Source organism: Symphalangus syndactylus, chromosome 16 (genome assembly GCF_028878055.3).
Source record: "Symphalangus syndactylus isolate Jambi chromosome 16, NHGRI_mSymSyn1-v2.1_pri, whole genome shotgun sequence".
Classification (NCBI taxonomy): domain Eukaryota; kingdom Metazoa; phylum Chordata; class Mammalia; order Primates; family Hylobatidae; genus Symphalangus; species Symphalangus syndactylus.
In genome coordinates, this window is record NC_072438.2 from 52,625,215 (window position 1) to 52,641,957 (window position 16,743).

The 16,743-nt window shown below is 31.7% G+C and overlaps 1 protein-coding gene across 2 annotated transcripts in view; it reads right to left on the bottom strand.

Annotated features, from left to right (window-relative positions):
* Positions 1-3,013: 3,013 nt before the first annotated feature.
* GABRG1 (gamma-aminobutyric acid type A receptor subunit gamma1) overlaps positions 3,014-16,743 on the bottom strand; it is an 82,218-nt gene continuing 68,488 nt past the window's right edge. Inside the window, exons 9-10 of one of the 2 annotated variants that reach the window (XM_055246122.2) lie at positions 7,935-8,017; positions 3,014-7,875 (exon numbers count right to left, since the gene is read on the bottom strand). In XM_055246122.2, the coding sequence (XP_055102097.1) occupies positions 7,830-7,875; positions 7,935-8,017 (129 nt within the window). In that variant the 3' untranslated portion in view covers positions 3,014-7,829. Of the gene's footprint in view, positions 8,018-16,743 lie in introns of both variants that reach the window. The other variant, XM_055246121.2, reaches the window with a different exon arrangement.

Genomic DNA, 16,743 nt, shown 5'->3' on the forward strand with positions numbered 1-16,743 from the left:
GAGATTAGGTATGTGGTACAAATCATTTGAATTCTTTTATAATATGCCTTAAAACCTGGGGTTTGCCTTGTAAACACAGAACATATAAGCAAAAGTCTTGAGCTTGCTATGCGTAATATGGTGTAGGTCAGCCAAGCTCCCTGGCTCATTAGTTTCTTTTTTGTCAAGTGGAGGGCTTATTATTGGTCCCTCATATTTCATAGACTTTGATAGAGGCCAGCTGATATCACTAATATGAAAACGTGTGTACAGTAAAACAATATGCTAATATTAGTTATTAATGTCAATGCAAACAGAGATCTTCAAAGTTTCAAATCTTTTTTATTATGATAGTAATTTTAAAAAATGACAGACTAGATAATAATTGAGATTTTAGCTAAAGTATCTGAAGGTAAAAAGTAAAGAGAATTAAATATTAAAAATCAAATTATCAGTATGAATGTAAGAAAATTTTAGTAGTGACTTGAATCAATATTCAGATATTTTATTTAAGGTAAACATAGAATATAGCATGTCTAAACTTCCCTACTCTATGGTGTTAACTTCAAAAGGCTCTCCTATTTTATTGAGAGTATACAATTGTTTAACAAACTACTCTTTATGACTATTTTAAATATAAATTTTAATAATTGAAATGCACATACTGAAATGCAAAAGGAAAGACTATGAGTAATGTACAAAGTGAACTAAATATTTATTCTGATGAAATTATTAAATTATTCATAAAGGGCTGCTTGGGTTTTAGTGATGCAAAAAAATATTGTTAAAAGCAAGATTTCATATTGACACAAACAATCTTAATAGGAAAACATACCTTATGCTGCCTCAAGAGGGAAAACATTAAAATTACTTTAATATTTGCATTTCTCACTTTTCTTTTACTTAAAGCATCTTGTGTCAATTTTAGTGGTGACAACAACCTTCTCTCTAGATTAACCTACTTTATCTACTTCAGATAAGATTGAAACAATTATGAAGAAGCATGTATTTTCATTAATGAAACAGATTTATAATAATTTTTTACAGATCTTAAAAAAGAGGGCATAGTTTTAATTAATGTCTCTTTGAGAGAAGTTAAGAGGATGAAGTAAGTGCAGAGCAATTAATTGCATCACTTCACACCTTCAATGAAGATCTTTTCCTTTTAAAGTTAAAAATTAAAAGAATTAAAAATGCGCTTTAAATATGTGGTGCTTTTTAATTAGTAGTAAAATTTTTCTAAAACAATAGTTGGCAAACTTTTTTCTATAAAGTGACAACGAGTAAATATTTAGGCTTTATGGGCCATTTAATTTCTTTTGAAACTACTCAGCTCTGTTGCAATAGCGAAAAAGCAGCCACAGACAATAGCGAATGAACAAGGAGATTGTATCCTATTACGTCACTGCTATGGCCATAGTTTGCCAATATCTTTCTTAAAATGTGAGTTCTCTATATTTTGAGTGAATATCAGGAGTAATTTTTAAGAACCTACCTAGTATATGTTTAAAATGTTTCAGCAGAAATGAAATCTACTTTAGAAATAAAGGATGAAAAGAGCATGCTATTATGCTGTTACTAAGTAATAAAAGTGTTTTCATGCTTTAGGCAAATGGAGTGGGCTGTTTTTCAGGTCTTTGTTTCTCTTTTGTGAAGGAAAGATGTTCTAGTGTTGGAATAAGTGCAGTCACTCTACCATCAGAGTCCTTCCATGTAAATGAAAGAGAAGGTCTTTACAGATACAGGTACCTAAATTTAATTTTAGGTTACAAGTATATGAACTTGGAGAATGTGTCTACTATACTGAGCGTTGGTCTTTTCACCTGTTAAATAGTGTTCTCTGCTTTGAAAACTGTTATTATTATATAATGCATTTGTAGTTCCAGACACATAGCAGGTACTCCAGAAACAGCAGTCATCCCCTGCCTTCTTCAGCTTTATAAAAATAGCATATCTGTCATTCGGACCTGAGAGAAGAATCACAAAGTTTTAAAAAATATTGTACTGTGGCAACAGGGAAGGGAGAACTAGGAGAATGAAGCAGATAATACCTTATCTCTTGATTTTCTGACTTTTAATTTTCCTTCAGTAACTGTTCCTTCAAGTGGAATAGAGTTTTTCATAACATAGGATAGTTGAAATGGTCTAGATATTCATCCTGAATAATGTATATTGCTCTCACTGACACACCTACTGAAAAATACCTGGCCGTTCAAATCACGGTAAAATCACAAATAGTTAGAATAATCCAGACATTCATAGAGCACTGAAAATCATGCATAAGCTTCAATTATCTTTACCTAAGCTTTTCAAGTTAAATTCCTTTTCAAAAGTCTCAGTCAAGAAGAAACTTTTTAAGCCTCTTAATTGAAAAACAAATGTGAAATTACAAGGATCAGAAATGAACTTCAATACTAAAGCTATGATCACATACTCTGAAACAGTGAAGGGATACATCTGTATGAAAACTATCAAGAAAGACACAATTTAAGAGAATGTAACTCTTTATTTATAACGAGTTGCTGGTATTTTTTTTTTTTTGTACTAAGATCATGAGAGTAAAGAACACTGAAAAATCGAGACACCTTTGCCACAAAATTACAAATGTTCCTCAAAACAATGAGGCAGTAGCAGAATAACAGAAGCCATTATAATCACAAGCCATAAAACTTTATCATACAAAGTGACTATATACACTTAATAGATGCAAATAAGTGTTATTACAGTGAAGGATCGAAAACCAAACTATTTCCATTTAAGTAAGTCATGTCTTAAAAGTCTACTAATTAGCCCTTTTTGCTTAGCTGCATTTCAGTTATCACAGCCTTCACTATTCACACACTCAGAGGGTCCAGGTAACAATTCTTTTATTTATTCTGACATAAATATTTCAGAAATTGTTTGAGGAAGAGAAATCAACTTTCTGGATTTGTCTACACACAGTAGACTATTTCTACCCGCAATTCTCTTATTCTCTTTGTCCAAATATATATATATATTATATATATATAATTATATATATATAATTTTCTAACTGAGAAATACATGTATATATTATATATACATGTATTTCTCAGTTAGAAAACTGGAAATGGTTATTTGAATAGAAAACCCTTTTAATGAGGAACATTTTTTAAAAAATAAGAATCTAGACAGATCACTTTAGGATTTATATTTCAGATTGTTTTTTCTTCATTTTTATGTGTGAAAAAGATAAATCAATAGGAAAAATAAGCCTTTGATCAAAATGGAACAGGAAACAAGATTGTATTACATCCAGAATTTCCTCATGGTGTCTTTGTACCCATCTACATGCAAACAAGTATCTACTACAGGATCCCTTCCACCCAACACACCATGTCTCTCGGTTATGTTGTCTGTTAGTCAAAGCTTAATGTCTGCCACTTTTCTTTCTATTTGGGGCTATCATCCCCCATCTCCGCCGAAGACTTCTGTCACGACAGTACGAATTTCATCCTCATGTTAGCCACTATAAGCCTATACTCCTAACTGGCTTGTTATATTCCAAACCATCACACACAAATAAGATGAAACTTCTGCAGAAATTTTAACAATGTCTCTTTTGTACTCAAGTATCTCTGTGAAATGTTTACCACTTCATAATTTCCCCTACTCTCCTGAAGTCCACATTCGTACTTCTCAGTTTATTGTTCTAACCTAACCTTTCATTGTCTCTATATGAATCTTAACTTCCAATTAATATGGGGTTTTCATTTGTGCCCATGCTTCTGTTTCTCTTTTCAAGCTGTTTACCCAGTTGGAAATTGTGACCTCTCTCTCTCTCACCTGTTGAATCCCCAACTCGCATCTCTAAACACATATCCTCCACAAAACCTTCCCAAAGTTATCCTCCCTTCCTTACACTGTATAACTAATCCTCTCATCTTTCTGACTACATTATATGTTCCTTGAAAGTTCATCTTTATATTCCCTTTTGTATTTAGAATAGTACTTTGTACACAGAAAGTGCTGCATAAATATTTGAATGAGGTTACCTCACTTCCGAAATGCAAACACAAAAAGTCAGAGCTGACCTTACATTAACTAGAGCAATGTGGTCAATAGCGTTTGAAAACTCCATTTGGAAAGTCCTTGATAAAGATTTGGTAATGGTTTTTGTAACTGTATAGAAGCCTGGCAAGACCTCCCTGGCAGTAAAAAGCAATAAAGAATGACCAACAGAAATGGAAATATCAAGTTTGTCTTGCCATCATATGGTACAGCACTGAGAAGCTGAATAAATTTGATGATGTGAGGAAAACTAGGTAGGTCAGAAATAAATGTTTCTAGTGAGACAAGCAGTAAAGCCTTTAAAAGTCTACTGGGTAACTTCAATCCCAGTTCTAAAACCAATGAAATAATTTCAAATGTAGTATTTTTTTACAGGAAATTTGGCAAGAGTAAAAAATAAGCACTGGTATAGAACTTTGAAAATATTATGCATGTATTTATTCATTTGTTATACATTTACTTAAATACTGGTTATTTATTTCAATCTACTAAAATCATCTTATTTAAAGCTCCTGTCTTGTAAAATCAAAGTGTTTTGTGTATTTTTCACAAATTTTGACCTGGAATATAATTTCACATTTATAACTATGGGGCCCTTGGTGTGAGAGAACTGTAGCCCATTCTTTTTTATGCTGAATTGGCATGAATGCAGACTTCTAATTTATTCTTGTTCTTGAGACAAAAACATTGTCTATTTTATGATGATATATTAATGCCAGAATATGGAAACACAAATGAAAAAAATCCTTATGATTGCCTTCATACTTATACATATTTACTGTGCTTTAATTTAAAGTTGATCAATTTTAAAAACCTATTAATGAAATCTGTCTTTAACTTAAAATAAAATGCCTCCAATGAGTTGTCTAATTCCCACTTAGATCAAGACTTCAGACTTACTGGGAAATTTTCCCCTGTCCCTGCTAAATTCTCAAGTATTCTACGTATTTTTTACTTTTTTTTTAGAACTTACTTGGGTTTACAAAAATTAATTTAAGTGAGGCTAATTTTGTCCATGGAATTCAAAGATAAATAAAATATTACCCTGTCATTGTAAATCCAAAATCACATTTTCCCCTCTCGGAATTTCTAGATCTTGGTCACATATTTAGAGGATAGGTCTATATAAACAAACATTTTTTTACAAATGAAGCTATTCCTTGTGCTCCAGGTGTCTTTCCCAATTCTTTATATCTGATTTTGGGGTCTATGTTAGCATTAAAAACACTGAAAGCATCCAGGAAAATCAAGTTACAATCAATTCAATAAATTATTATATAACTCCCCAGAGAAAGAGGAAGATTTTTTAAAAAATTATTTCTCAAGGTAGTGAAACTTATACTTGGAAGAGAGGAACCGGAAATGAACTGAATCGTCTTTGAAAAAAAGCTGTATTTGATTTCTTGAAAAAGAAGTCTAAATGTAGTTTTACCTTCTTATTCTTATTTTTAGAAATAATAAGATTTGTACACCATTCTTTCTGATCACACATTTAAATAAAACTGATGAAAGTACCACTTGCTTTGAAAACAAAGTGCTTGCTTGATGGTATATACAAGGAAAGGCATCTTTCATATATTTACAAATTTTATTTCCACTTGTAAATATTGTCAACATTTAAAACCAAGTTAATGAAACACCAGTGAGAAAATCAAAGCTATTTTTTTTCTTTTACATAGAACTGTGGTTCAGAAGGAAAAGCTATTTATATCAAGCACTTTTAAGTATTTTAAAATATAGTCATGCTCAGATACACTTGAAAGAGTCCCAAAATCAAAACTGTCTCATGATAGTAAGTAAGCTATAGCTTCAAACATGAAAATAGCCATTCGATATTTTAGTATTTTATTCTTTATGAGTACTTTATTTTTTATTTATCCTTAAATGAATGCTCACTTTCAAAACATCCATCAGTACTCAATGTTATTAAAATGAATGTATGAATAATCTGTAAATGAATATATAGATGGCCAAAGTTTAGTTTGGCTGTTCATTCAAGAAAAAGCAGTGTCAGTGGATATTGGGCATTACCATTTGATTCATGCTTATTTTTTTTCAGAAGTTTATGAGCAAGTGAAAAAAAAATTAGAGTTAGCTAGGAACACACGGTCAACTATAAATAAATTAATTAAAAATTTAAAAACTAGATATTTCCAATACATGTGTATAATCATGCCAGACATTCACTAACCATGTAGCAGAATTATAACATTAAAAACTAGAGTGACAATTGCAGAGGTGACAGGTTCCCTCTCAAACCTTAAGTAAGATAGGCCGTGATCATAAAACTCTTCATCATGGTCATTGGTCTTGGCAACAGAAAGAATCTTTAAAGGTTATTTCCAAGCTGAACCCAGTGGTTCTCCAGAAATTTACGTGATGAATCTTATAAACAATTGATATGTCAAGCTACTTATAGGATTATAATGATTGAAGCCTAAATTTAACTTTCTTCTTAACAAAAGAGACGTTTTTAAAACTATTAACTGATAGATTTTACATCCAGTGAGATGCTAAAAATTTAGAGAGCTCTCACACTCATGTTCATTAAAGATGTCTCTAACAAAACTCCCTCTTTAACATGATTTTGAGGCTGCCCCCAGTTTCTAGAAAAAAAAAAAGAATATTATAATAATGTATAATGTAAGTGCAAAACTGACAGGGTCCAAAACTTTGGAGCTGGAAGAGGCAATATGTAACACAGGCCTAAAACTGTTTTCTGCATATTACTAGTCTAAAAACAATGCTAATAGCACATATTTCAGATTTTGTCCTCAATATGACCTGCAACTCAATTTGCCAGGTAATAATTTTTTAACCACATGAGTAAATACCAGCACTGTTCCTCAATATTTTTATTTTAGGGACTGCAACACTTTCATAAAACATAAAGAAAAAAATAATTTCTGTCTGCATTTAAATTGCATTAATGTGCATTTGCAGATTTTAATATTTCAATGTTAACCTCATCATACATTATAAATGCTATGAAGCAGAGAATAAAATGGTTAGATTTTACCTGATTTTTTCATCTTGCCTTCTTAAAAAATGACTGGTGGCTTCCTTCCAAGTTTGCAAATCACCAAAGTAAATGTAACTGGCGTTCTGTTTAATATTGTGTCAGAAAATGGACTGGATTAAAAGACAGATAAAAGTTGACCTTTTCATAAGTTTTCAGTAACTGATAGTTTAAAAATAAATAAATTTCTTCTTGGGAATACAGTATCTTGGAAGAAAATCCAAGAAAACTATGGCTTTATGTTATCAACTAACTGTATTTCGAGCAGTGCAATCAAATGAAAAGCAAGAAAAAACAAATTAACAATCTTTTTTCTGGCACAAAAGTTGCTACATAAATATTAGTAATTAGTCTTACATTACAAAACTATTGTAGATTATATTTAAACAAAATATGTATTAAAATTATTCCATCTTTAAAACATGAATCATGGAACTTAAAAATTCAAAATTATAATAACATATAAGTAAATTAAAGAAAATTTAAGTAAAAATATGTGAGTATTTTAACCTACTGGATTTTGCAACTAATCAGTTTCACGTAAATTAGCCTGAAAGCTGCTTCTTTATTTACTTCTGAAGGCCTTAAAATAGTTACAATACTATTCATTTTAACCATTGTTTTTTCTGCATTTTAAATTTAAACTTCAAGTTACTGAAATACAAAAGATTCTATTGAATTTAGTCAGACTTCTTTTGAGTTTTGCTTATGAAGTAGATTTTATAAGTAAAGATAGCCAACCCAATAAACCAAGTTGAACAGGGCAAAAGCTGTTGGGAAAAATATTCTAGAATAAGAGTCAATTTTGGCAATGCGTATGTGTATCCTTCCTTCCCTCCAAGATCCTGTTCTGCAGTCTTCAAAGCAACAGAAGAAGCTGGCACAATCTTTGCCCTCCAAACACTGATACCCATAATCATCTTCTTGCGGCACAGAAATACTATTCATTGGAATCAGAGTGGATCCAGGATGGAGACCAGGAGTCATCTAAGCAAAATAATAAATGAATTTGTGACACCAAAAAAGTAGCATAAGCAAAGATCAATTTGCTCCTTTAACTCTCCTAGAGTTTGCAAACTCTAGGAGACTGATAGGTAATGAAACTAATCTTGATTTCAAAAAATCCAGTATTTTCAATTATTACATGTTTTATATTATAATTTGCTTTGTAACAGAACATTTGTTACATTCTGTTATGCAGAAATGAAATAACCCTGAAAAATAAAATATATTTTTATACCTTTAGAAAGTTGACCCACCAAAACATCATTTACCAAGATCTAATTCTAAAATAAAATGAACCGTATATTCTATTTTATATTAAAACATTAATAGTGCTATATGCATCTTTTTTTGCTATTATATATTATTTATCAACTTTAATAAAAATGAGAATAAATAGCAAAAAGGCATTTTGATAATGCAAAAGGTTTGCGAAGATATGAATGGACAAAAAAACTTATGGGGCTTTGTGATGGGTAAGCACAAGGCACCATATTTGGGAAAGAGGATGTGTAGGAAACAAAAGCTCAGACTTGGGAACAACTGGTGTTCAAATTCTGCTCATTCTACCAATGTAGCTGTCTTCATAGCTGGAATTATATTTGCACCTAATTTCTGTGACAGCTATGATAAGTAAATTTCATGGCTTACGTACAATGATCATTGCTCCATCATGCTCAGTAATAATAGCTACTATTATTAACAGCTTTATTTGGAACATGTTAAATTAAGTTTTTATAATACTTGATTTTGAATAATACTTAAATAATTAAAAAGTGAAAGTATTATTCTTTGGCTTCTATGTTTTCGTCTGTACAAAAATGGCAATAAAAACATTGTAGGTTTGCTTGATTATTAAATGGGATGATAGACATAAAACACTAAGCAAAATACTTGAAACATAGCAAGTAATCACCTGCCAGTAGGTAACATCATTATTGTTGTAATTGTTACTGTTTATTCCTGATGAGGCCTATATCACAATTGATTATAAAATTCATGCTAAGATAAACATGCAAAAAATAATAATAGCAGCAACAACAAAGTCCTAGACCACATAAAAATGTTACCGGAAAAAAAATTAATGACTCCTTTAATAAGCTGGCAAGTAAAATATGAATATTTCAGCTTTAGCAATTCTTCATTTTTCAGACCTTAACATATTTTGAGGGTTATCTTAAGATGTGAATCTTACAACTTCTGGTATTCAGCAATTTCACTATCTAAACACTAAATATAGCACCAATTTTATAAAAATTGTTTTTACCGGATCTTACATCTTTTCACATGTAAATGTTTGTTAAATGTTTTCATCCTAAATTTTGAAATAGGTCAACAAAATTAAATATTTTATGAAAAACTTTTACAATTACATACAAAAATTTAAAATTTCTTACAACTTGAACCTATATTCATGTCCATTTTATTTCTAAAAAGAAACATAGAATCCAAGTCACCAAATATTAAAAATCCAGTAGATGCAAAAGGAAGCAAATATTCACATTTAGTGATATTTTTAAAAGATTAAAACATCTTGCAGGTCACAATATTCATATTAGAGACAACTGTGCACCTTGAGGATAAGGAGAAATGCCCTAAACACAAATAAGTTCATGATTAAACTTGCTTAGCTATATCATAAAAAGCAGAGGCAGTATCGTATTAAATGTTAATGACAGATCTTTTGAGGATGGAACTTGGGGATAGTTGACTACATTCCTAAATTTTAATGGAGCACTAAAATCATGTAAAAAAATAGCACATGTATACTTATGTAACTAACCTGCACGTTGTGCACATGTACCCTAAAACTTAAAGTATAATAAAAAAAGTTTAAAATACAAAAAAAAAAGAACTACAATACAAATAATTCTGAAAAAAAAACAAAGGAGAGAGACGAATTGGTACCTATTTCCTTGTCACTTGATACTTGAATAGCATATGCTCTTATGCTAATCAGAATGAAAATTAATTTTGAAAAATTATTAGGAGGCAATTTTAAGATTATGCGGTAGAAAATACATCCCACATATGAAACAGCATTACCATAAACGGAAATATGGTGTGTTTTTCGAGGAAGTTAGTTGTTCATGGGAGAAATGATTAAATTTTTAAGTGCACTGAAATGAAGAAAAACTGCAAGTGGTTTATTTAAAAAATGAACTAATCTCTGGTGAGCAGCATCATGGAGAGTTCTATTGCAAATACATTTTAAATTGGCAGTTTTCTAGTTTTTGCTGCCTCCACCCCCATCCCCTCAAAACTCAAGTTCATGAATTGAAAGAAAGTACGCATCAATGAACAATGAAAGTAAACAGAAATGGACATATAAATGCTGAGAAAAATAGCCAAAACTCTAACACAATATCAATAAAATAAAATATTGATGAAACCCAGATTTCTGACCTTTAAACCACTGAGAAATTAATCAGAAAAATATATACATTCCAAGTCTTATTTATCTGAAGTGCAACTATGCTACCCATCTTTTAATTTCTCAAATATAGACCCTGCCTTCCCAAAAAAGCAAACATTAAAAAATAAATCAGTTAAAGTAATTTAAAAAATAAAAACATAATTGAATAGAATATTCTACTTTAAATAAAGTAGTTTTTAAAATATACTTTTAAAATTTTCAAAAATTACTAAGAATATAGCTGAGCTTCCTATTTTGAGGAATTCATCGCATTTTCACTATTAAGGATATATCTTTGTCTAGTTATATATTAATAAAATATATTTTAAGCACCAAAATATACTAATATCAAATAAATATGAAGTGATAAATAAATCAGTATTTACATATAATTATTACTTATACCATCTGCTAAAATTATTAAATATTAGTAATATGAATAGTAAATATTATTTGATGATTATATTATTATGAAATACTGACTATATAATATTATTAACTTCCCATTTAAAATATTGCACATGAAAATGCCAAACTAAGCACTGTTTACCCCTCTTTCACAAAATCCTGTTTAAGTTGAGATGTTCAAAAATTGTAGATTATACCATCAACATTAAAAAATCAACAGGAGAAGCCTGGGCACATTGGCTCACACCTGTAATCCCAGCACTTTGGGAGGCCAAGGTGGGCAGATTTCTTGAGACCAGCCTGGGCAACATGGCAAAACCCTGTATCTACAGAAAGAGGAAACAAAAGAAATTTAGCTGGGTGTAGTTGCATGTGTTTGCAATCCCAGCTATTTGGGAGGCTGAGGTGGGAGGATGGATTGATCTCAGGATGTTGAGGCTGCAGTGAGCTGTGATTGCATTACTGCATTCCAGCCTGGGTGATGTGGAGTGAAACTTTGTTTTAAAAAACAGAAAAAAATTCCAGGAGGTGAATCTTGGTGACGAGGAGCTGCCAATCAGCATTTAGAATTTCTGATAAATTTCTGAAGTACAAAAAGGAGATGGAAATAGGCCAATGGATAAAGCAAACCAAAAGAAGACACATCTCAGAAAGGCTCAGTCAATGAAAACATGACTGTGGAATCTACTCTTCCACTCAATATGAGGAAGGATGAATGGGACTAATGAATAGGATGGAAAACATGGTGTTAGCTAAATGTCCACCTCCAGATCAGCGGCACTCCTTTGAACTATAGTTCACCTACTGTGCATGTAGAGAAAAAAGATGATAACGGTTGGTGTTCACTCATCTCTAAACTCTATAACTTCTAAAAAATGAGAAGAATCTTCCACTATCCTAGGAAAAAGGTTAGGGCTCTTGATGTTGGAACTGGAGTGTCCTAGTATTGTGCCATCATCCCATCATATAGAATGTATATGTGTATATTTGGAAGGAATCAGATGTCATGCCCCACAAACACACGTATCAAAGTAAAATCCGATGGTTGCAAACTTGACTGTTGCATACCAAACTTACTGGGCCTATTTGGGGAACAATCATGAAGAAGTTTTGAGGTAAGTGAACAATACAAAGGAGAAAAGTGAAAACGAACAGCTGGAATTACTGATTCTAATATTTTAGGAAATATGAGAACATAAATCTAGTTAGTCCACTCAGAAATACTTGAGGAAGTAATATACCCACTTAAGGAAAAATGAACAAAGAACAGTTAGAAAATAAGACCTCCATGAAATTCATAAAGTTATTGTAAATTATTAATAAGCTCAAAGTTTTAAAATGAAATCTTGAAAAAACTGCTCATAGTATGGAAAAATGGCTTAAAATATGATAAAAAGAAAATCTAGAATATATGCTGAACCTAGGAAGTCGAAAATCTACCAGTAGTTTCCAAGGAGAAAATAGAAATAAATTGGAACAAAGAATTGATAACATTCTCAAAAATAAAACATAAGAACATTAAGTAACGAGGAAATAAAAAAGGTCAAAACACAGAAAATGTACGAATCCTTAAGAATTTTTTTACACTGTAAAAAACAAGATGATGAAAAGTTTCAGGTAAGAAAAGGAAAAAAGTTTTATCTGCAAAGAATAATAATAAAATTGGCACTAGAATTAATCACAATAATGAATTCAGAAGTAGAGATTTAAATATATTATTTAAAGTTTTAAAATTAACCAAGTGCCTAATTTTTTTTTTTTTTTTTTTTTGTAGGGACAGATTTCACCATGTTGGCCAGGATGGACTCAATCTCCTGACCCCGTGATCTGCCCACCTTGGCCTCCCAAAGTGCTGGGATTACAGGAGTGAGCCAACGTGCCCGGTTAATAACTATGAATAGTAAATTAAAATACTGAGAAAGAGAATAAGAAAGATACAACAGAAGAGCTATATTTTCTTTTGTACCAAAGAGTTATAGATACCTTGAAATTTGGTACAGTAAGAATCAGAAATACAATGAAAACAACCATTACAAGAATGTAAAAACAGAAATGGTTACAATGTAGTTGATTCTGAGATTTGGGACAAAATGTTCTAGGTAGATAATTTTCTTTATTTGTACATTTATGAATTGTTCTATTTGTGTATTAGTTTCAACCATGCTCCACTATTACTGTTAAAATTAATTTTTTAAATGGGAATTTTACTCAATGATTAATCTAGTCCCTTTCTGCTGTAATAGTCTATGATGTTTTAAATAGAAATATAAATATTAAGGCGTGTTCTTTGGAAGCCAAGGTAGAAAAAAGAGCTGTTGTTGGTGGTATCTATACACTTCAAGGAAGCATCATATGGCCATTGTCACAACTGGTACTAAATGGTTACTCTATCTATTGAAAACATCTCACCATGCACCGACTCTTTACAATTGTTTAAGTAACCTTCTTGCTGTATTTCACATTTCACCAATATCACATAATCCTTCCTGGGAGCTTTGCCAAATACTATTATAAGAAAGAATCTGTAAGTTGTGAAACTGTGGATTGATACAGCTTTTCATTATTTTAGTACTCTGAGAGGTAGACAAATGTTTATTCAACAGGCATGCACTGACTGAAATGAAAATATTCTCTTTGCTGAAAAGGAGCTGCGGGTGAGGATTTTGGGGGGGGGCGCGGAGCCAGGGGGGACCCAAAAATTTGCTATGCATTATTTTCATCCTAATATCTTGGTTTCAGCTTTTAGTATTATATTACTTCTGGAACAATTGCAATAGTCTCCAAATTTATCTCCCTGCCTCTTTCGCCATCCAAGTATATACTGTATACTATTTCTAGTTATCTTCTGAAAACATACATAGAAATATACCATCCTGCTCAAAAACGTGTATAACTTGCCAGTGCTAACAAGACAAAATGTAAATTCTTTGCATGGCTTTAAAGATTTTGCACAACCTGGCCATAAACCACTCTTCTATCCTCAACATAGGTTATTTTCTTTCCTAAGAGAAAATGTTTCTTTCCTATTTTCAAGATAAACTTTAACCAATAGCACTTTCTGTGATGACAATGTTCTACATCTACACTCTTCAGTATGAAAGGCATAAGTCACACGTGGCAATTGAGCACTTGAAATGCGACTAGCACTACTAAGATACTGAATATTATATTCTGTTTAATTTTAATCTATTTAACCCAACCTATCTATATGTGGTTAGTGGCTATTATATTGGACAGCACAGCTTGGGATGTATACTAGTCTACTTTTTGTTCTCACATATAAGGCTCAGCCCAGCTGACATAGTTCTCTCTATCTTAAATGTTCTTCCTAATTTGTTATCTTAAAAACTGCAACTTTTTCCTCAAAAAATTACTTCGGTGAAGCCACACTTCCTCTGGAATTTTCCTTGCCAAACTTCCATTAGTTTACATGTATTATGAATGAATTATTTACGCATGAAATGAAAGGCATTCTCTCCTCTCCACAAGGTTCTCTTTAACACTGTGTGCCTGTTCAGTGTTTCACAGGCCATATAATATGATGTCTGAAGACTGCCTGGGATGCTAAGCATAGGCCACATAGGTCTGGCTTTGTGACACCTGTCTGTTTCCACAAGAACAGTTCCTTTAAAAATACATTTTATGTTTTTATAAAAAATAAAACATTGTTATTTAAAAATAATAAAATATGTACGCTTGTTATAAAAATACGCTCTTCTGAAAAAGTATGAGAAATTATTCATCTAATTGTTAATTCCCTCACAGACTCTTAGTTTAATTTTGATCTTTATCTTGGACTATTATTTATATTGTATCTTATTATGCTTGTATTTGCGATGTATTTTTTCACAACTGGACGCAATCATCCCTGAAAGCAAAGAACACATTCTATCTCTTTTTTGTCTCCATAGTGTCTCATCCATAGCTGGATAAATAAATTTCTATGATTTCACATCTTAATAAAATCAGGAAACTAAAAATAAGTAAGTTCAATCCTCAAATGGCTGTAGCAGGTCCCTGAAGTAGGTACAACGTGGTTTTCTGAGATTTCTGATAGCCTATGGGCCAAATATTCAAGTTTCAACATAAACTACTCTTCAATTGGCAAAGGCTAGTTTATTACTAGTGCCTTTCTGTTTATTCCTAGTGGCTTTATCTGTTGCATAAAATGTCTTGATTCCGCAGTTCAACATATTTAAGTTAACTTCTTAGATTTTCTTGAAAATAAATGTTGGCACAAATACACCTGAATTATATACTTACCGATTAGTAATAATATATATTGGATGGGCATATGAAACAATCCAAAATGTAATTGACATATACAATAAAATAGAAGGAAGAAAAATAAGGTAATAATGGAATAGAGAAGGAAGGAAGGAAGGAAGGAAGGAAGGAAGGAAGGAAGGAAGGAAGGAAGGAAGGTTGGTTCTTCCAAGGTAGAAAAAAGAGCTCTTGGTGGTGGTATCTATACACTTCAGGGAAGCATCATATGGCCATTGTCACAATTGGTACTAAACGGTTACTCTATCTATTGAAAATATCCCACCATGCACCAACTCTTTACAATTGTTTAAGTAACCTTCTTGCTGGACGGAAGGAAGGAAGGAAGGAAGGAAGGAAGGAAGGAAGGAAGGAAGGAAAAGGAGAAAGGAAAAGCAAGGAAGGAAAAATAGAAAGCGAGCGTAAAAGACAAATGAAAGAAAGGGAATGAGAGAGAGAAAGAGTGAGAGAGAGCAAACAAGCTGGCCCGATATTTCATGTGGAGAGTAAGTTAAAAAGGGTGTTATCAATTTATATTTTTAGGCAGTTCATTGAAGCTAAAAATCTATTTTGTTCAAGTATTATCTCTTCCAAAAATAATCTGAACATTCTGAGATTCTCAGTTAAGCAGTCAACAAGATGTCAGGAAAAGGATTTTAATTTTGCTTAATAACAGACTTGTTGACCTTTCAGCAACTTTCTAGCCAAAGTATTGCACCCTAGCCTGACTATAGCCCTAAACAATTTTTTTTTAAAAGAGAAAATGCTGGATTTTAAACTACTCTGAATTTTAATTAAGAAATGGGGAGATTAAAGAAAAGACAAAGAGGAAGAGAGAGAAAGGCAGAAGGAGGGGATGAAGTCACAAACATTTAATACAGGCTTAATGGCAAGATGCTACAACATCTTGCAACCAAAGAAAAATGTGGATTCCAGAAAGCCCTTAAATAGAGGCTTTGAGACAACAGCAAACAGAGTTGCCTATTCCTCATAAAAGTACATTCTGATTTTCCTGATTTGCAAGACCATATGGCTGTATACTGAACCATGCAAGGAGTCAGATTTGATTAGCGATCCTGGTTTTTCACTCAAAATATCATTTAGGACTGAAAGAGCTCATAAAGCACATAATTGAACAAAGAAAAGAGACTATCAAACTTCATTATGAATGACAGTAAAGAAAATATTTTTGGTACTCAAGTAGTCAATTATAATATGTCAATTTAACTGTTGCTATTTGCGATTTAGTTCTTCAATATTATCATTTAATTTTTGTTCTTTACCTTTCCATAATTAGTAGTTTGCAACCTAGGCTTGATGCTAAATTTGAAAGACTTAACATATGGATTAAAAATAGTAACTATTCTAGAACAATGCCTAGATTATGGAAGTCCTTAATAAATAGTTGATGAATGATTAGATAACATCATAAGTTTAAAGTCTACACTAGAATAATCCAGCTCTCTTGAGTAAGTGTGCCATTGGAACTGTGGCTGAGTGTACATGATCTGCAGTCAAATTGATTAGCTACCGTCCTAGAGTAGCCATGTTTTGGTGGTGTCCTTAGATAATATAATAGTGGTATCTAAATTATTTATTATTAGAATGAAATTAGAGAATGGAT